The following is a 21,553-nucleotide window of genomic DNA, read 5'->3' as shown; positions in this document are numbered from 1 at the left end:
CTCCCTGGGAGAACCAGGGTGGGGTGCCCCGCAGCCCAGAAGGCTCGGTTCCTGTAAGGACTTCTGCGGATGCTCTGACCCTGGATTAGTCCCTAGTGACCTCCAGGGGTCGCTGTTCTGAGAGCTTCCGCCAGGAGCTCCACCCGACAAGGGGCTTCAGCCGCCCTGCAGGGGTCGCTGTTCCCGCGAGACCCTCTACAGCGACTCCGCCCGGTGGTGGGTCCTCGGCCGCCCTGCAGGGGTCGCTGTTCCCGCGAGACCCGCCGGCTGAGGCCACGCCCCCCGGGGCCGGCTGGCTTCCGCCGCCGAGGAGCCCGCTCCACACTGCGGGGCCGCGGGGTCGCGGTGGGTGTCTCCCGACGCGGTCCGCATCCCGGTGGCGGCTGCTGGGTGACGCGACAGGCCGGCCGGGCGCGCGCGCGCGCTCGGGGACGCGGGCTCTCCGGCCGGGCCACACCCTCCGCCTCCTCCCGCCCCTCAGGAAACGACAGCTGCGCGGGGCTGGCGCCGCCTCCCGCCGCCACCCACGTCCGCCCCGCCGTCGCCCGGCGCCCCAGCCCCGCAGCGGCGCTCCCCCACCCCCCCGCCTCCCCGCGAGCCCCGCCGGCGGCTCTGGCCCGCTGCCGCCCGGCATGAACATCATGGATTTCAACGTGAAGAAGCTGGCGGCCGACGCGGGCACCTTCCTGAGCCGGGCGGTGCAGGTACGGCGGCGGCGGCGGCGGTTGAGGACGGGGCGGTGGCGCCGGGGAGGGCGGCGGGAGGGCGGCGGGGACGGCGGCGCCGAGGACCCGGCCTGCCTGCCGATGGGCGCGGCCTGGCGCCCCTGGCCCCGCCGGCCGTTGCCGCCCCGCTCTGCCCAACCGCCGCTCGGCGCCGAGCGAGGCGAGTCCCGACGCGGCCCGGAGCGTCCTCCGGCCGGGACACCCTGGGTTCCTCCCCCCCGGGCCGGAGGCCTCGGTGCCCCCAGCCGGCGAGGAAGACACGCCGAGCACCTTTGCGCCACCCCCACCCTTGTTCCCCTTGGTGGCTCTCGCCCTCCCGGCAGTGTCCAAGAAGGGAGTTTCCTCTTCCTGCCCCTCCGCCAGCTCTGTTCCCACCAGCGCTCTCCGGCCCTGGAAGGACTGTTCAGGAGCTTAGCAGCCCGTGGGGGGAATGGCGATCGCCTGTCCCTGTGGGCGTCCAAACTTCACCAAGGGCGCAGGAAACCTGGGATTAGGGATGTTCTGGCCCATTCTCCAAGTGGGCTATAGAGCAAGGGGAAAGAGGAGGGCAGGGTTCGTGTTGTTGTGTCCGTGGTCACATTTGGTATGCTTCAGGCACACTTGGAGGGGAAAAGTTCACTGCGTCTCCTTAGTCTGTAATCAAGGAAGGGAACTTGGGCAATAGGGAACTTGGGCGGATTTTTGCAGTCAACACCACGTTATGCAAACGCAGTTAAATCTATGAACAGATGTAAATTTCACAACATGGGTTATAAACAATCTGGTATTTAAGTTAGTGACATAGGGTAGCAACAGCATTCTCTTCTGTAAGAAGACGAAAGTAATGTCCCGTGTGCCAGAATTACAGCAAACTGTATCTCTCTTCTGTTGCTTCGTTTCTTGTACCCTTTCCCCTAATTTTATTGGCACCGTTGATATCATATTGCATTGTCCTTGGCAAAAGGATGGGAGACTTCCCCAAGGTAATGACTGCCTAGCTTATGAAAAATAGTGTGATGAACAGTTTGCTGGACATTTAACATATTAGCTGCAGCCCTCTCTGTCACCTTGCTAGAGAGACATTGTGAACCGACCCTACTTTGTATAAAAGGAAGCAGCCTCAGAGATGTGAATAACTTGCTTGACTTGTGTGGAACTAGTTGGCCTCTGGCGTACCACTATACTAGAAGCTGATTTTTCTCAGAATGGGCGTTGCAGGCTTACGGTGTGTGGAACAGCAATATGATGTGGCCTTAGAAGAACTTGAGATCATTTGGTAAAATCTGAACATTTTATTATCAACAGCGAGTAACTCTTAAAGATGGGAAATTCCAATTCCATCTAGCTTTTGATTTCCTGGACCGATGTGATGAGTGACAAGCTAGCTGCCATACTTAACCCTGTTTTCCTCCTTCCTTCCCAGAAAAGTATGGTTCAATAAATGGGAGGTGAAATAAAAAAAATTTTAGACTTAACGTTGACTTCAGTAGAAGACCAGAGCTTGTGGTATTTTTTGTTTAGTGCTGGTTACCTGTTAAGTAAAGATTTGACACTACATAATGCTATATAATTAACTGTGTTTCAGACACGTAATGCATTCTGCCTCACCAGGGCGCGTTTACGAAATTCAATCCAAATTATTGAAAGATTCAATTTTAAAAAGTAAATCTAGAAAAGCTCTTAAAAGCTGAACTTCCCAAATGAATTTTAATTGCTTATTGTTTCAAGTGCTTTTTAAAGAAGGCTTTTAAGTTGTATCCTAATATGTGAGCTGGTAAATAATTTTCAGTCTTATTCAAGCAGATGTTCAATGTTTAGCTTCTGTATTAGGAACACCACTGATTAGCAGCTGATAAAATGAACGAAGTATTTCCCTCATGAAACTCAGAGTCTAGTGGAATACAGCCTGTGACTATACCAGGTGTTGGTAGCAAATGGGGTGACAGTAGACGTGTTGCAGCAAAGGAGAGTTAGGCATGCCATTCTAATAGGATGACCTTAGTGGAGCAATGAGACACAAGTAGATGGAGTTTTGGGTGTTTGTTTGGCTTTTATTTTGGAAGAAAGGCATTCCAGACAAAAGAAGCTGGGGCTCTGGGGAGACTGGGTGGGAGAAAGCTGTGGCCACAGGCTAGACTAAGGGTGTTAGTGACTTAGTTGACAGTGTTGGCTGTCACATTAGCCCTGGAGCATGAGACAAAGATGTGTGAAAAATGACTCCTCAGATTCTGGCCTCAACCATTTATTAAGAAGGGGAAATTTAAAATGGAGAAAATCTCCTTTTGTATTTAGTGTCCTTTTATATTGTCTGTAACTGTTAATGTCACATGCAGAAATATTCTGGTTCAACCTACAGTTTGAGGTTTGCTGCACAGTTTTTCAGAAGAAGAGGCCAGGTAGGTGAGAGCAGATTAACAGAATGGTGGTAGTTGTTGAAGCTGAATTGTGGGTACGGGCTTCTGAAGTTCATTATACCGTTTTCCACTACACTGTTAGGGTTTTTTTGTTTGTTTGTTTGGTTTTTTGTTGTTGTTTATTTTGTTTTTTGTTTTTTGTTTTTGTTTGTATGTTTGACGTGCTCCATTGTGTTTTTTAATAAAGTTTTTAAGGAAAAAAGAGTATTTCTAAAATAAAACATGAAAGCTAGAATGCTGGCATAGTAGTTTACAACACAACACTGTTTTCTTATTCCAGCATTTAGGCAGTTTCTGAGTTACTGCTCTGAACTATGGTGATATGGGTACAGTGCCAAAGTGCCAAGTTTCATGCTAAGAATAGTTTAAGAGCTGTGCCAGTGAAGAATGGTAGAGAGAACTAAGCTCTCTCATTTCCAAATAATCTCCTTTCAAATCAAATTGCACTTTTTTGGTTTTTCGAAACAAGGTGTCTCTGTATAGCTTTGCACCTGTCCTGGAACTCACTCTGTAGCCCAGGCTGGCCTCCAACTCAGAGGGATCCACCTGGCTCTGCCTCCCAAGTGCTGGGATTAAAGGTGTGTGCCACCACTGCCCAGCTTAAATTGCACTTAATAAAAAAAAAAAAAAAAAAAAGAGGCCATTCCCTGGTCAACCACTATAGGTACTTTCATTTTACCTAGACATTTTCATTAGAAATTAAATTTCTTGTTTTAAAAAGAAACGTGAATTCAAAACTATTCAACTGTATAATAGGTAGATAAGTCTTGGTACTTTTATAAATGTTAGGGTAGAATGTATAAGTGACTAAATGTTACTAACTCATCCAATGTCTGTGGCTAAAAGTTTTTCTGCCTGACCCACGGTCAGGACAAATCTCTTTCACTTGCCAGTCCCACAGCCGCTCAGACCCGACCAAGTAAACACAGAGACTTATATTGCTTACAAACTGTATGGTCGTGGCAGGCTTCTTGCTAACTGTTCTTATAGCTTAAATTAATCCATTTCTATTAATCTATACCTTGCCACGTGGCTCGTGGCTTACCGGTATCTTCACATGCTGTTTGTCATCGTGGCGGCTGGCAGTGTCTCTCTGACTCAGCCTTCCACTCCCCAGCTTTATTCTCCTCCTTGTCCCGCCTATACTTCCTGCCTGGCCACTGGCCAATCAGTGATTTATTTATTGACCAATCAGCAACACATTTGCCATACAGAATATCCCACAGCAAATGTCTAGTATAATGCTCCCAACTCTGACAGCCGCTTCCTTAAATTTGTTTAGAGAGAATATATAATGAATTAAACTTTCTATCCTCATGTCGTTTTACTGTGCTACAGATGAAATTAGTATGAAAAACTGTGTATCAGATTATACTTTTTGAGAAGTTGGGCCCCCAATTGTAAGATCATGGGAAATTTCTATTTTTATAAGTTTACATTTTGATAAAGAAATAGAAATATAACATTAGCAGTGTTACTATGTGTCTGCCCTAGCCCCCTCCCATTTTTTAATTTTTTTTATTCAAGATAGCATTTAAGCCATCCTTAATTCGGTAATTAACTGAATATCCTACAAGAAGCAAAGACAGACCTACAGTGCTGTAAACAAATACACAGTACAAGGAAGCACAGAGTATGTATATTTGGATTATGGCAGTAAAATAAAAATTACTACCTTCTTGTGGTCAGCATAGTAATTATTCACTCCCAAAACTATCACCCTAGACAGAATGTTTACTCACTCCAATCCTCAACATATTCCTCACTAGAATTATTATTCTTACCCTGTAGGTTTTTTTAAAATCTGATGTAAACAAGATACATACCTTAGTATATGGATTTTTAAACACAAAGTAAGCCCTGATATTAGGAAATTCAGAAGCATGACAAAGATGCATTATCTTCTTGGGGAAAAAAAAAGAAAACATTATAGAAATAAGCTAGGCATGGTTGCACATACAGTGCCTGAACTCAGGAAGGTAAGGCAGGAAAATCAAGTTGAAGACCAGCTTGGACGTACATACCACAGCTATCTGCCTTTCAATAATAACAGTAATGGTAAATTTGCTAAATTTTTTGAAAAAGAGCAAAACTGTGTTTACTGAAATCTGATAGATGTGAGTATAGTGAAAACAGAAAAATGAATGTGGATGTGGAACGTTTTGCTGGTTCTCAAATACCTTGCTCGCTTGGGCCTTCCTCCAGAACTGTTTTCTAAACAGGTTTCCACATTCAGACTCGTGGGGAAACTTTCCTTTTATCCTGGAGGAGTTTGCTGTTACTTTTTTTGAGAGTTGGTTTTGTTCATTGTCTTCTATACTAAAAAGCAAAACCTCATTTTTGTAAATTCTTACTGTGTAAGTCACTGTTCTAGTTTGCTTTCTGTTACTCTGATAAACACATAAAACCAACTTGGGAAAGAAAGGGTTTATTAATCTTACAGTTCACAGTCCACCAGCAAGGGAAGCCAAGGCAGGACCCCACAGCAGGTGCTTGCTGCAGAAACCTAGGGGAACATTGTTATTCCTAGGCCCATACACCACTACCTTTTCTTAGAGAGACCAGGTCCACCTGCCTACAGATGGCTCTGCCCATAGTGGCCTGGGCCCCCCTACCTCAGTTCACAAGAAAATGCCCCCCAGACATGCCTACAGGTCAGTCTGATGGAAGCACTTCCTCCTTTGGTTTTCCTTTTACTGGGTATATGAAGTTGACAACCATGATTAGACATCACACTTACGTGTTTATTTATAAGTTATATAAAGTTTGCTTTTTCTTGTTTCTTTGAAGACTCCAACTCCATAGCAAATACATGGATTGTTGTAAATATCATCTTTGCTCTCTTACATTCTCACTATATTTTTCAAGACCAAAATATTAAAAAAATTAAATGATAAGCCAACAAGCCTACTAACCTGAGATTATGAAGTATTTTTTCCCAAATAACTAACTTTCTAATCATTAGCTCTCTGAAAATACTGTCACAAAACTTGCCTGAATCCTTTTTGTCTTGATAAATTCAGTGACTATTTCTTGAGTCACTATCATAAATGTGTTTTAATAGTTTCTAGTCTGTACTTTAAGTCTAGTATTTCTAAAATGTTAGACAGAATTGACATTTTGCATACTGGAAAGGGGGCTGTATTTTCCTAATCCTTGGATAATGTGTTTCAGTTAGTTCTGCCTATTAACAGAGAACAATCTTGTTACTAGAAGAGTACCTCACACAAAGACTGGCCTAGTAAATAATGATTTTTATAATGAAGTTGACCTCTGTTATTAATCTATGCTTTGGAAATCTAATCTTCATTATAACAGAGATTTCTAGAAGGAAATTAATATTTGATATACATACAAGTGGCAGATGAGCTGCTCCTTCCTCACAAATGCCATCTCTCTAAACTCTTCACAGGCTGGTCCCTGCTTCTTTTCTTTTCTTTTCTTTTGGTTTTTCGAGACAGGGTTTCTCTGTGTAACAGTCCTGGCTGTCCTGAACTCGCTTTGTAGACCAGGCTGGCCTCAAACTCACTGAGAGCCACCTGCCTCTGCCTCCTGAGTTTTTTTTTTTTTAACTTACTTATTTATGTATATTTTTAAGTATGACTGCTTTGTCTGCATGTATGCCTTCGTGCCAGAAGAACGCACCAGATCCCACTGTGGATGGTTGTAAATAATCATGTGGTTGCTGGGAATTGAACTCAGGACCTTTAGGAGAGCAGCCAGTGCCCTTAACCTCTGAGCCATCTCTCCAGCCCTGGTCCCTCCTTCTTCCTGGCTCATTTCTTCTCCAGTGAAGATGTCCCCTATTCTCCTAATTCCTCCTCTTCCAAATAGTTATTCTTCTCTACTTAGATTTAATATGTCACTCAGAAAAAAATAGAATCGCCTATGTTCGTCTTATGTTGAGCATCTTTAAACCCTTGCATGCTTCTTCTCTAATTATTTAGGTTTTGTTTCTTCTCAACAAAAACGTTAGATTCTGAAGAATAGAAACTTTTCCTGTTTTGTTGGAAACCTAAATGCTTGCCTTAGTTAGTACTAAAACACACACACACACACACACACACACACACACACACACACACACACACGTTCTTAATATTTATTGAGGACCAAGGAGAAGATGGCTCAGCAGGTAAAATCATTTGTCAACAAGTGTGATGATCTGAATTCTACCCCCAGGACTCATATGATAGGAGAGAAACCTCCTTCTACAAGTTGTCCTCTGCCTGCCACACGTGTGCATATGCATACACACACACACACACACACACACACACACACACACACACACTAGATAAAATGTAACTGAATCTGTAAAGGAAGACTATTTGTTGAGGGAATGGTGGACTACGGAACAACTGGCCTATACTATAAAAGCTAAGAGAAGTTATTCTTCCTGGTCCCCCTTAGTGATGTTCACCTAGATGTTTCCTTTCTCTCTGTGCTTTCTGAGTTTGACCTCGCCATTGGAGGTGAAGTTGTACATGTACATTTCGAGTATATTCCTTTCCAAAAGGTCTGCTGCTTGGAACCCTTAAGAATAAGTAAAGAATACTCAGTAAAGACTCTGTCCCAAGAATGAGATTCCAGTTTACATGGCTGACCTTGGAATCAGGGGTTTGTGATATTACTCTTGCAAACAGAGGTTCTGAATTCAATTCCCAGCACCCATGTCTGGTGGCTGACAACCACCTGTAACTCTTAACTTCAGAGATCCATTGCCCTCTTCTAGATTCTGTGGGCACCTACACTCATGTTCTGTCTCTCTCTCTCTCTCTCTCTCTCTCTCTCTCTCTCTACCTCTACACTCATGTTCTCTCTCTCTCTCTCTCTCTCTCTCTCTCTCTCACACACACACACACACACACATACACACACACACGTGCTCACACACACGTGCACACATATTTGAATTCTTTTTTAAAAAACCTTATAAAAAATACTTCTACTGGGGCTGGAGAGATGGCTCAGTGGTTAAGAGCACTGACTGCTCTTCCAGAGGTCCTGAGTTCAATTCCCAGCAACCACATGGTGGCTCACAACCACTTGTAATGAGATATGGTGCTGTCTTCTGGCCTGCAGGGACACATGGAGGCAGAATACTGTATACATAATAAATAAAAATAAATCTTTAAAAAAAATACTTCTACTGTATGAATAATGTAGCAAAAAGTAGCCTATAAACACATTGTTAGAGCATACCCTGAAGAAACTGTCTCAGTGATGCTCACTCAGAAGGTTCCATAAATGTGTAACTTGGGTATGATTAAACTTATAAGTAATATATAAGTCATAAAAATTAAAATATTTCAGATTTTAATAACAATGACCAGGCTTTAAGCTGATATTTATTTCTACAGACAATCTTACTTAATTCTCAAAATACTTATTGTTTGGGAACCTGAGTCAGGAAAAAAGTCAAAACCATTCTGAGCTACACAGTAAAACCATATCTCAACAAGATACAAAAGGAAAAAAGTACTGAAAAGTTTGCCAGTGTCAATTAGCATGCATACAGTCAGGATCTGAACTCAGATTCAGCCAATTCTAACCCCAGTTTTTATGTTAGGAATATTTATGTACCATGAAATATAGAATTCACATCAAGCGTTTTAGCAAAAGACATAAGATAGTCACCATAGTGCTGTAGTAGGATGTAGGAGGGTGATGAATTACCATAGACACACATGGGCGTGTGTGCGCACACACACACACACACACACACACACACACACACACACACACACGAAACTTTCATAAGCAATGGCTTACAAATAGGCCTGGAGCGTAATATTTACATGTTTAGGATTATTTGGATTTGAATTTGATTTTCACTATTGACAGTTTCCTAACATGTACTTGAGGTGTGTTTATATATTTATATGCTTATTTTAAATAATCACAGTTTACAGAAGAAAAGCTCGGACAAGCAGAGAAGACGGAATTGGATGCTCACTTGGAAAACCTCCTTAGCAAAGCCGAATGTACCAAAATATGGACAGAAAAAATAATGAAACAGACTGAAGTGCTGTTGCAGCCAAATCCAAGTAAGACACTTCACTTTTCCTCTGCCTGCATATTGTCTGTCAGTGCTTATAAGGTTGAAAGCAGAGGTTGTGTCTTCCGGTTCTTGGGCTGTTTTTATTACATGTGATGTGGGTTAGGACGAGATGGTGAAAGTTTCTGTATACCTCCTAACAAGTTTACAGAAACACTATTAGAGGCCTGACATTTTAAGTCTCATGTTTTCCTATAGGTTATTACACTTGATTTTCAGACAACCACAGAGTGTTTAGGATCACAAAAGTCAAAAGCCTTGCAAATGAGATGTGCACTAGTACTTACAAAATGGAACTGCTAAGTGAGCCTTCTTTGCAAAATAGCAAGCTAACCAAGTGGAGCTTCAACTAGGACCCAGTGTATAGACCTCTAGTCTTTCTAAGGGACGCTTTAAATACCAAAACTAAAGGGAAAAGGCAGCAATGCCTATTTTCCTTCCCCGGTGCTATTGTGAACACACTGCAAAATTCCATAGTCTTAAATTCCAGCATTATAAAAATACTAATAATTCTATGCCAGCGTAGTAAACTGTAGTAACTTTTAAAAAGAAGTATGTAAGCCTTGAGTGAGGCTTTGTATCTTTAGGCACCATGAACACAGTATGATGTTTCTTGCTCATTAAAGAACATTTAAGTTATACACAGCTATACTTTAAAACTACTTCTTGTTCTTTTTCTGCCCAGAGGTCCCACCCACATTTGTAGAACAGTCTGTATACACTGTTTTTCGGAATGGCAAGTAAGCTCGGTGACTGGCAAGTAGAGAAATATAATACAGTCCCCACAGTATCTTCCTCTCCATTGTTTTCCAAGAAGTAAATCAGGTTGATTGTTTTGTGCTCTGATTATAAAATTGTATGGACTTCAAGTAACCTTTTATTTTCCCTGAAAGTCCTAAAAGTTTGATATTTTTAAAGAATATGCATAAATTCATAATGTTATAGCAGATTTGCCTGCATATTTTCAGATCTGGTGAATGACTTAACAAAATGAAGCAGTGTTTACTAATATGCCACATACTTTACTTACTGAATAAAAATCAATTTAGAATTCACCTTTTGACTTTTGACCATATAGGTCAAAGCAATTATAATTAAAAATCACAATCAGAAACTTGAAACCTGATCAGCACTCATGGGTGGTTCTTTCAAAATGATTCATTTTGGTTGTCAGTAAAGGTTTTGGATTTTTGTATTTTGTTTTTGTTTCGAGGCAGAGTCTCACTGTATAGCTCTGGCTGGCTTGGAACTGACTAAGTAGATCAGGCTGGCCTCAAACTCACAGATATTCTCCTGCCTTGGCCTCCAGAGTTCTGAGACTAAAGGCATGAGCCACTACGCCTGACTAATTAAAGGTTTTTAAGTTCTGCTTTAAAATACTTGTGGTTTTGCCTCAGACTCTGCCAAAAAAGGAAGTATTTTGTCTGATTCATATATTTTGTGTATTACAAACTAACCCTCTTATGTATTATAAATAACATTATTTTAGCCAACTTATAAAGTATTTCCATTACTATTTCAGGACCTTTTTAAAAAAAAAAAAAGCGAACCCTTTACTTTAATTTAGGAAGATAGCAAACCCTAGTCTGTGACTACCACACGTACCTGCATGTGTACGTGTAAGCGCAAGTTTTAGGTGTCCTACTATTTGATGGATCTGAAGGCTATTCCAAGGTAGGATGGTTGTGTCCCTTAAGAGAGAATTAATACATGTTCATGCTAAAATGTGTCAGATGTGGCTCTTGGATCTTAGATACTTTGTGTCTCTATTTCTGTAGCTGAATATTTCTAGTTTTAAAAGGATGGACATAACTTTCAAGTAGATTAAAGGCAACTTCACTGGATAGTAAGTTTATAATTCCTCTTTTGAAACTTAAGATCTCAAAGAATACCTAAATACCAAATTTAACTTTAGAATGTGTCTGTACCAAGATACAGTACCAGGTTTCTGAACTATAAACCTTTAGAGATTATGTAATAGTCAACATGTCATTATATATGATTAGACTTAAAGATACATACTTGAATAAATGCTAATTTTATAATTTTAAGAGGTAGTAAGTGGCTGGAAGGGGAACAAACTCTTAAATAATATTTCTCTTTTGAAAGAATTGCTAATTTATTTTAAATTCTTTTCATTTGTTTTGGTTTGGGGGGAAAAGGTCTTCACTGTGTAGCCAAGGCTGGCTGTGGACTAGAGTATTAACCCCTCCGTTTACCCAGTGCTGGAGTTCCAGTATATCCACCATGCCTGGCTTTTTCACTCATTGAAACACTGGTATTTCTAACCTTTCTCCTAGATGCCAGGATAGAAGAATTTGTTTATGAGAAACTGGACAGAAAAGCACCAAGTCGTATAAACAACCCAGAACTTTTGGGACAATATATGATTGATGCCGGGACTGAGTTTGGCCCAGGGACAGCTTATGGTAAGTGACAGTGAAAGGTTCTGAAAGGAAGATTTTTACATTTAGATTTTTACTGTTTAAAGATGTCAGCATATGGTAGAATCAGTTTTAACGTTGTTTATTGTGTTAAAATTTTGATGGAAAAATACATATTTAGAGCATTTACAGCTTTCTTAGATCTAAAAATTAAATGAATTCATGTTCTTATTGCTCTTCATTACCTCTGTTATAGTAGTAATTGTTGTAATGATTTACATTAAAATTTTCAGTGCTTATTTGTTTTATATTAAAAATACTTCACCCACAGTAAATATTCAGCCATATTCCTTTTTTAACTTATGCAGGGTCAGCACCCAGAGTATGCTAGTAGTCATCTTCTCTGGATACATAGACTGCATTGCATTTCTAGTTCATGTGTCTAGCATGTGTTTACAGGTAGCCCAGCTTTGATAGCTCCTGTACTAACTTATGTTACAATTTTATTGCTCTGTGTATGTGTGTGAATGTGTGTATCTCCATGGATGTGTATGGACATGCCACGTGCTTATGCAGAGGTCAGAGGACAACATGCAGGAGTTGGCTCTCTTCTATCATGTGCGTCCCAGAGATCAAGCTCAGTCTGTCAGGCTTGGCAGCAAACACCTTTCTTTACCTGTTAAGCCATCTCTGGCCCTACACGGACCCCAAAGTTCCATGTTTCTATTACCAGACCTAATTTTCTTATGACATAGGACTACTTCAGGTTTCTATGCTAATACTCTCTTTGTGTCAGAAGGAAATAAACCTAAATATTATTTAATGCCACCAGTCAACTGAATATGTACGTAACACTGAAATATTTACAGTATATTCTTTGTAATTTTAAATCTTTGAGAAATCGGAAATGATTAAGTTTGAAATTAAATTGTAACTATTAATTTTAGAGAAACATCATGTTTTATTGCTTGCTTGTTCTGAGCTCATAAAGGCCCAGCTCCTTTCTTTACCTAGTAGAGATCTTCTAATAGAACATGATTGTTAAAATATTGTAGATTTTCTCTTTTTCTTAATCTATTTGCACTTCTAGTAATTCTGGTGAATGTATCCTGATAATTGAAATTAAACTTTGAGAATCTATTACCAGAAAATAATGGCTAAAAATGGTTGTCCTAGGCATAAGTCTAAGCACATAATCATATATTTATTTGTTATCTTGGTATATCCTCACTTTTTTTCTATCTTTTGGAGTTTTGAGACAGGATCTTGCTATGTAACATTGTTAATAGTATAAATTCTATCATGCCCATTTTAAAAACAAGGAAATTTATTCTGTGAGCCCACTGATAACAATTCAAATGCAAATGTCTGTATTCAGAGCTGGGAGTTCTTAACTCCTTCCCAATCTGGATCTAATCTCATTTTAACATAAAAGGATTAAGATCTACAGAACCCAAGTTTATAGGAAGTAGAACTGGAAATAGAATCCTGTTCACGTGGTTCTCTTTCTGTGTGCTCCGCTCTAAGTCTGTTTAAATATCTGGGCTTAACTATTGTGAGACATTGTGAGACATGAGCCTGCCTGGATTTCTTCCTCCCTCCCTCCCTCCCTCTTTTTGAAGTAGAAAGGGTTTCTTTTGGCCCACACTTGCAGTTACAGCGGGGTCATGGCAGGGAAGTCACAGCAGTCAGTCACCTAAGAGAGATGATTCATGCATCTGTGTTAGAAGCTGAGGTGAATACTAGTTAATGCTCAGCTCATCCTCTGCTTCAGAGTCTGCAGTCCCTTCGAGGGAAGAGTTCCACCCACAATGAAGATGTCTTCCTACCTCAGTTAACACCCTACCACAGGCATGCCCAGAGGCCACCTCCCAGGCAGTTCTAGATTCTGTCATGTTGACAATTAACATTAACCATCACACCTAGCATATGATATCAAAAATGAATGAATTTCACATAAAGCTTTTTAAATGTCTTCAAGCATTCTCAATTTGATGTATAGAGTTTCCTGTGAGCCATATGATAGTTTAGTGAGTTCAAAAAGGTAGAGCCACTTGTTATGGGGGGAAGAAAGTTCAGAAGTCCATGGGTGCTAATTGCCAATGGACAACATGCCTAGTAAATGGGGCTCCTGGGAGTTATATTTTCCAGTACCCCCACACTACCCCCTAGTGCCTCAACATGAGCTGCTCTTAAGATGTAAACTCTTATTCGTGGATATCTCAGGTGTGTATGGATACAGAAACAGGAGAGATTGTAACTTGGTCTACTTGTTAAATACTTTGGTTTTTATTGGGCTCTATCCCCAGGCCAAGTTTGTGTCTCCCGTGTATCTGTCCTCTTTAATCTCACTGTTAGAAATTATAGTTGTGATGTGATAGGCAGGTAATTCATCTTTGTCATTTTCATTTAGATTTTTACTGTAAATTTACTTTTAAATAAGTATACCTTTCAAATAATGTTTGATTCTGAAGTAAACAAGCTGACGACTAACTTTTGAGCAGATCAAATAGGTAAGTTATAGGATTAATTTTCTGACATTACTAGACATAGTTTTAAAAAAAACTAACAAACGATTTTTTGTTCCTTTGCAGGCAATGCCCTTATTAAATGTGGAGAAACACAGAAGCGAATTGGAACAGCTGACAGAGAGCTGATTCAAACATCAGCCTTAAATTTCCTCACTCCTTTAAGAAACTTCATAGAAGGGGATTACAAAACAATCGCAGTGAGTTGGAAAATACTCCATTTGTTACATAATTCAGATTTATGCTTAGTTTTTAATGAATAATCTACCCTCTTAGTAATGGTAAATGTTGCAGATTAAAACATTTAAATATCCTGAACAGGCACAGAACACAAACTAACCCTCAAGCAAAGGCTATTAGTAACCTGACCCCCGTATTTTAGTCCCACATTGTTGATGTGTATGCCTGTACATTGGTTTTCATGCATTACCAACACTCAAATCTGTAGAGAAATTTCTGTAATAATTATGAAAACAAAACTTCATTATATATACTTGCATGTCAATTTAAACCGGAACTAGAAACCTGCTAATTATTTCTGTTCCTATACTTTATCTGTGTATTCCAAGAAGTGTATTACTTTTAAATGCCATTTATTGCATAAGCATTAAGTTGTCACTTTCTTTCAAAACGTAATCTGTTAGTCCATAAAGCTTGTCTTATTGCTGACAGAGAAGGAAGCTCTCAATGGATATTGTTCCATAAAACTTTCTCAGTGCTACTCATTGTTGTACATACAACCTCAAACTTTAATAAACGTATTCTGTACTAAAGAATGTCCTAGGAAGTATCAGTATGCTTAACCATGGCTCAGTCTCTGGATATATAAGTAGTTTGGGCTTGACCTAAATTGATAGAACTGAAAAAGATACTAGCTTAAGCCAAGACTATGGCTCAGTAGTAAAGTGCTTACCTAGCATAATGAAGGCTGGGGTTCAGTCCCTTCCGTTAAAAAATAATAACATGTCAGTAGGATGAAATCTGATATATGGAATATAAAAAGTAAGAAAATAGACTCTTATTATAGTTAGTATAAAGTATTATACGGTAACTTGAGTTATGTTTATGTATTATTCAGTCTGTAAATTTGAAATTCTGTTTTGGAGTAGTTGAGTTCATTTGATGCTACAACATATTAAAAACAGCCTGCCCAGTCTGTAAGGGAGATCACATAGGGCTTCACAGAGCCGTGTCCTAGGCCTTTCTGACAGTCTGAAACAGCTTCTCAGCCTGGCCACCTCCGACACTGTAGGCCAGATGGCTCCTGGTTGTGGGAGCTGGACTGCATGTAGGATGGTTAGCAGCTTCCCTGGCTTCTGCCCAGTAAATGCTATTAACACCCCCAGCTGTGACAACCAAAGATAGTGCCAAATGTCCTCCAGAGGAAAACCTGGTGGGAGGGTATAAACATACGGCAAGATACTAAAAGTAATACACCTTCATTTCTGGGATTCAGAATCTAGGATGTTTTGAAGTAGTATTAAAAGGGTGGGGAAGGGGAATGTCGGGTAGAATATGCCTGTAATTATAGCATTCAGAAACCAGAGTCAGGAGGATTGTCACAGTTCAGGGCCAGCCTGATCTGGTCTACATAGTGGATATCCTATCTCAAACAAGCAAAAAGGAAAGACACCTGTGGGGTCACTGTACCGCTTTATGATCTGGCACACATACTCCATACATGGTGATTCCTTAAGTGTGGATGGTCTTACGGATTTTAGCATCCTTAGCTTTACTCTCTTCTTTTTGATTATTTATAGAAAGAAAGGAAACTATTACAGAATAAGAGACTGGATTTGGATGCTGCAAAAACAAGACTTAAAAAGGCAAAGGCTGCAGAAACTAAAAGTTCAGTAAGTAGTGTATGTTTATCTGTTTCTAGTAGAAAAACATTTCAGCTTAATAACTTCAAAGACTGTGAAGTATTTTGCTAGTACACCGTGACAGATACAGATTACAGAGTAGTATGTGGCGTTGGGGTGTATTTTTGTTTTGAAACAAATTGATCAGAACTAAATATAGCCGAGTCAGTACAAAATAGTCATTATCAAGAGGCATTAACACCAACACTGAGGTAGCTCCTACAGCTGCTTTGTACTTCATTCTTAGTGCGCATGGCTAATACGCTTTTCTAAAGAGATTATTATAGTGAGAAATGGGAAAAGATTTTAATTAAGATGAAAATGAATCAAGTTTGAGAATATTTGCCTATGGCTTAAAAGTAAATAATTTTCTTTCCATATCTAACTCAAAATAAATAACGGAATTGTCACCAATAGTTCCAAAAGGTTGAAATAGTTAACATGGTTTGCCAGATAGCTTTCTTGAAGAGGAAAACCCATATGGATAAGTAAGTTCTGGTATATTTTTTAGAAAATCAGCCTTAAAATAGGGTTTTTTTTTTAATTGTCTATATTAATTGTCTATGATAGTCCAGTGCTTTTATGTATAGCTTTTATTAAAAGGTTTTAGTTTTAAACTTTAGTTAGTCTAATAGATAAGCTGTCTATTTTCAGTCTGTTGTTTACAGTACTTAAATTAGATTTAAATTGTAACAGTTTGAAAAAGAGTATGATATAAACAAGTGTAAGTTTGTTAGAGGAAGCTAACATTTTAATTTGAGCATAGGAATGTGTTTTATTAAGAGGCATAATATCTGGACTCCCCACCACAGCCACAATCATTTCATAATAAGCATATATCTACAATGCTAGTGATGCCGTACAGTTTTCTTTGGTGAAAGAAAGGTTGAAAATCACTGTATAGTGAAATGGATTCTTTGTTTTCGTTACTGCTGGGGAAGGGCTCTCTTTGATAAGATGGTAACTCTAAATTCACTTCTCAGTTTAGCATGACATCCTCACTACAGTGTGATTTCCATTAAACAAACTATCTGTAAAATTAAAACTTATAAAAGAATGCTGTGGATGACAAGAGACCCTAAATTAATCTACTAGTTTCTAGTTCTTAAGATAAATGAATTAATAGGAATTTACTTTCAAGATACCAATTTTTATAATCAGGAAAATCTTAATAAGGATCATTGGGAAAAAAATTATCTGGAGTAGAAAAAAATCTTTGATGATTGTAGAATAAGAATAATATTACTAGGTTCCAATACAAACATTTATTTAACAACTATTATGATAATGGTCTGTCTTTCAACCTAGAAAAGTGCCAGGAAGCACACAGATGTGACTGTAACTGCCCTTTGATTATACTAACATACTGTAGCCCACTATGAGGATGTATAGGAACTAAATATAGTCACCTTCTAGAAACTGATTCTTCTTGATACATGGAAAAGTTGTTGGCAGTTGATACAACCATGAAAATTCATGTTCAGAATTAAAAGATGATACAGGTGGGATAGCCCAGCAATTTATGTAAAGTTTAGAATTGCTACACTGTACAAACAAAATTATCTGTAGCCAAATAATAAAAATATTAATCCTTTTCCCTACATGACTCATTCATTTTCAGACATTATTGCCATAAGTCTGAATTACTTTTTGTCCTGTCTTTCAAGTAAATGAAAATGATAGAGACCATTGGAAGTTTAGTTTTTCTTTTTTCTTTTTCTTTTCCCCTGCTTTCTGATATATTTCTTGGTTTTGAGTTGGCAAGTAAAGAGGGTATTTCTTACCCCAGATATTGTTGAACTTCACTGTTGTGTTTTGTGGTTTAATGTGGATTATGTTGTGACTGCCCATTACTGTCCTAGTAAGGGTTGGAACAAGGTTTATCTCTGCTTTCTAATATAGTTCTTACTGTTTGCCTGTTCTCACTCTTGAAATTCTCTTTGTATTGAATGCTTGGAAGTTCATTAACATTGTAAAATTTCTGCCACCCTCAATTCACAAATTATTAGATTAAACTTTCTGATGAGTTAGCCCTATCAGTAAAAAAAAAAAAGTTTTTTTACCTACCTATATATCTATCTACCTGTATCCAGTATTGACTAATTTCTGTTTACTAGCTACTGTATTGAAGAAAGGTAAAACAACATCAAAGGCATTTCTCAAAATACACCAGCTTATTAAAAAAGAAAAAAGCTACTTGGCTTCACAGTGAGTAAGAAAAAAAAAACTAATAGCTTGTTGATACAATAAGACTTCTGCTGAGAATGTGAATCAGCCATAGAATACTTGCCCTGGATTCTGTTCCCTGCATCACAAAATTAATAATAATAATAATAATAATAATAATAATAATAAAAAAAACAGACATAGATACACCAGTAATCCCAATACTTGGGGGTTAGAGTTCTCTCCGACAATGAGGTCAGCATGGAGTGAATGAGAAACTGTCCAAAAAAATCCACAGCAAACAATTATGTCAGAGAAGCAAGGAAAAACTTGAATTGGTGCATTTAAAGTATGTTTGGTAACTTAATCATATTAGCTTTTTAATTTTTTTTTTTTAAGGAGAAAAGTAGTTTATAGTGTTTTCTAGCATTTAAAGGAATCTGAGAGAAAATGGTCCTTCAGATAATTCACATAGCATATGCTCCGTCTGTAGACTTCAGTATTGCCACAGCAATCTAAATCTGTAACCTGTAATCCCAGTAGGTTAGAGCACTGTTCTGTAACCTTAACATTACCTGTACACATTTGCATTTTCAGTTTGTTAGAAATACAGGGACTGCATGCCTTTCATAAGTATGAGGAAGATCTGCCTGAGAACTGAAACAGAAAATGGTTAGAGGTGCCAAAAAGTCAGAAAATAGAAAGGCGCTTTAAATAGAAAGTTTGTTGGTATGAAGTAGGCTTTCATCGATGAAAATATAATTTCATTAATTTGTAATTTTTAAAGAGGTATGCTTCCTCTAAACAAGTTTGATTTGAAATTAAACTGGTTTTTATTTTGACAATTCTGTACCTTTGGGTAGGCACCATTACATGAAATATGTAGAAAAACACATAGTTGGTTGTTGTTTTCAATAGAAAGAACATCAGCTCTCATAATGCCTGTTGAGCTTGTGCTTTATTGTGCAGAAGTAACTTGTTCGGTGTGTTCATGGGTATAATGTGTTCTTTGTCTTTCATCTATGCACTTAAGCAACTAAACTCCGCCCGCCTTGAAGGAGATAACATTATGGTAAATTTCTCTTACATGCTCAACTTCCTGCATGTAAAATGGCTGAAGGTTTGTTGGCCTACTGTGTTTTCTACATCTTCAATAAAATGCCTTCTCTTGCTATTAGCTGCATGGAGAAATCGAAGTAGCTGAAGTTAAGCATTGATTATGTCTGGGCAAAAAATGCCAGTTGAAGTGATACTGAAACTTGAAGAACCACCAATTCGTTGGTCATGCCAAAACAGATTTTAAAACCATATAGGTGTGTACAAAACAGATTTTAAAGTCATAGGTGTGTAACGCTGTTTTACATCTGGTAAAAGATGGTAACTTAGTGTTAGTTTAGGCTGAAGTTTCAGTGTTACTCTTAGTAATGAAAATTAACAAGATTTACCTTACTTAGAAAACAGTAAAAGATTACAAATTGACTTCATTTTTTTTTTGTTCTTTTCTTTTGTTTAATAACTTTATTATTTACCATATTGTTATTGGAATTCAGTATAGCATCATTTTTTTTCTGCCATTCCAGGATTAGACAAATTCCAGTGGCCAGGCCTATTCCATATCCAGTGCTAACTCCCTTCAAATTTCAGAATAGTGATAGCCTGGAATAACAGAATGAAAATTGTTTATAATAACTAATGTACATATTGAGCTCAAATTTAAGAAAGTTTTGAGATGTTAGGTTTGTTTTTGTTTTTTACTTTAACAAAATAAAATTATATGAATCTAGAAAAGCTGTTAATTCCTGTTAGTCTCTAGCAATTGATAGTCCTTGGGGCTGGTTACATGGTTCATTCAGTCAGTATCGTGCTTGCCATGCAAGCATGAGGACCTGAGTTTGGATACCCCAGCACCCACATAAGAAAATCCATGTATTGCCGTGCTAATCTACAACCCCAGCACTGGAGGTTTAGTAAGGGACCCTGGTCAAAAAATAAGGTGGAGGGCGATCAAGGAACACACCTAAAGTCAATCTCTGCCCTCTACATATAAGCACCACTGCCACCCCTTACACACACACACACACACACACACACACACACACACACACACGAAAATAAATAATTCTTGGAATTATAGTCTAAATAAATTGCCGCCATTTAAAGTGGCGAGAAATCAGTAGTCTACTTAATAATTAATGGGTCATCGATTGATTGCTTTTATTCTGTTAGCATTGAGCTAAAAGCAGGAAAAATAAACCTGATGTTTTGGTATTTGCCTTTGTTTCCAACTATTAGTTTTTGAAGCCCTGGCTGAATTACAGCTTTAATTATATAGCAAGAGAATGTATTTACTTATTTCCATTGTCCTATCTATAGGTAATTGCAAAGGGTGAGACTATTTCAGTCATTTTTAATTTTGTATAAATCATAGGTTTCCTTTTGTCCATGGTAAAAAAAAATAGCCTAAACAATTAACAAGACTTTGCTTGATTTATTAAAAGCATTTTGTTTTACAGCTGTTTTTCATCTACTTACAATACGATATTTAACTGGCAATCTTAAATTTATTAATTTCAAACTGATTATTTCTCCCAAAAAATAGCTGTATCAGTAACATTCAGTGTCTATATATCTTTGTTTTGTTTTTATTTACTAAAATTTTAGAATTTATCCCTCAAAGAGAAGTTAGAAATCATGTAGTTCAAACCTCTGATTTGACATGAGAAACTCTATGGGTTCTCTATGAAAGGTCAGATATGCTCAATTTGGGAAAGCTGTTACTCTTACTTGTAGAGTTATAAGATTTTGAAGTTGGTAGTGTTGATACATATAAAAGGCAGATTTCATAATATATTCAGCTATGCTGATTTATATTACTGCTGTGTTCATTTTGTAAGGGGGAGAGTATGCCATTTAAATTAAATACATTTTTCTATACTAAGTTGTAAAAAATGTTAAATTCATGCTCTATATTTCTCTCTGATTTTTAATGCTGGCTAGATTTGGGCAGAGGAAGTGACAAAAGTAAGTAAAATTTTAAACTACAGAATTGTGAAACAAGAATTTAATTGACATTCATTCAATAAACATTAAGAGGGCACCAGCCTTGGAGCCACTCACAATTATGGTCTATGTTACAAGTCTATTAAAATCTGAAAACTAAGGAAATTATCAAGTTTGTTTACTAATAGCAGTTCCATACAGCAGTAGACTTGTGTCCCAAAGATGCTGTGTACGCCATGAGGAATCCTAGACAACAGCTGAGCAAGTGGTACTCAAACAGTGCCTTGCTAGAAGACAGGTGAAATACTTGATTTATTCATTGACAGTAATTTTTTCAATGATATTTTAAATGTAAAGAACACTGAATGTTGTGACCTCTATCTTCAGAGAACTGGGTTTTAGGGAAGTAAGATGGCTCTCTTGAACACCAAATG

The 21,553-nt window shown here is 38.6% G+C and overlaps 1 protein-coding gene across 5 annotated transcripts in view; it reads left to right on the top strand.

Annotated features, from left to right (window-relative positions):
• Nucleotides 1-561: 561 nt before the first annotated feature.
• The window catches only part of Sh3glb1 (SH3 domain containing GRB2 like, endophilin B1), an 80,006-nt gene continuing 59,014 nt past the window's right edge, over nucleotides 562-21,553 (top strand). For 2 of the 5 annotated variants that reach the window (XR_009379941.1, XM_059266379.1), the window contains exons 1-5: nucleotides 562-704; nucleotides 9,027-9,168; nucleotides 11,480-11,608; nucleotides 14,158-14,291; nucleotides 15,852-15,944. Coding sequence is in view for 2 of the 5 variants with exons in the window: in XM_059266379.1 (XP_059122362.1) it covers nucleotides 633-704; nucleotides 9,027-9,168; nucleotides 11,480-11,608; nucleotides 14,158-14,291; nucleotides 15,852-15,944 (570 nt within the window). In the remaining 3 variants the exon portion in view is untranslated. Of the gene's footprint in view, nucleotides 705-4,727; nucleotides 4,752-9,026; nucleotides 9,169-11,479; nucleotides 11,609-14,157; nucleotides 14,292-15,851; nucleotides 15,945-21,553 lie in introns of those variants that run through there. The other 3 variants (XR_009379940.1, XM_059266378.1, XR_009379942.1) reach the window with 2 other exon arrangements.

Source organism: Peromyscus eremicus, chromosome 6 (assembly GCF_949786415.1).
Source record: "Peromyscus eremicus chromosome 6, PerEre_H2_v1, whole genome shotgun sequence".
NCBI lineage: Eukaryota > Metazoa > Chordata > Mammalia > Rodentia > Cricetidae > Peromyscus > Peromyscus eremicus.
The sequence above is the reverse complement of the archived record's forward strand: the minus strand, read 5'-3'. Positions and strand labels throughout refer to the sequence as shown.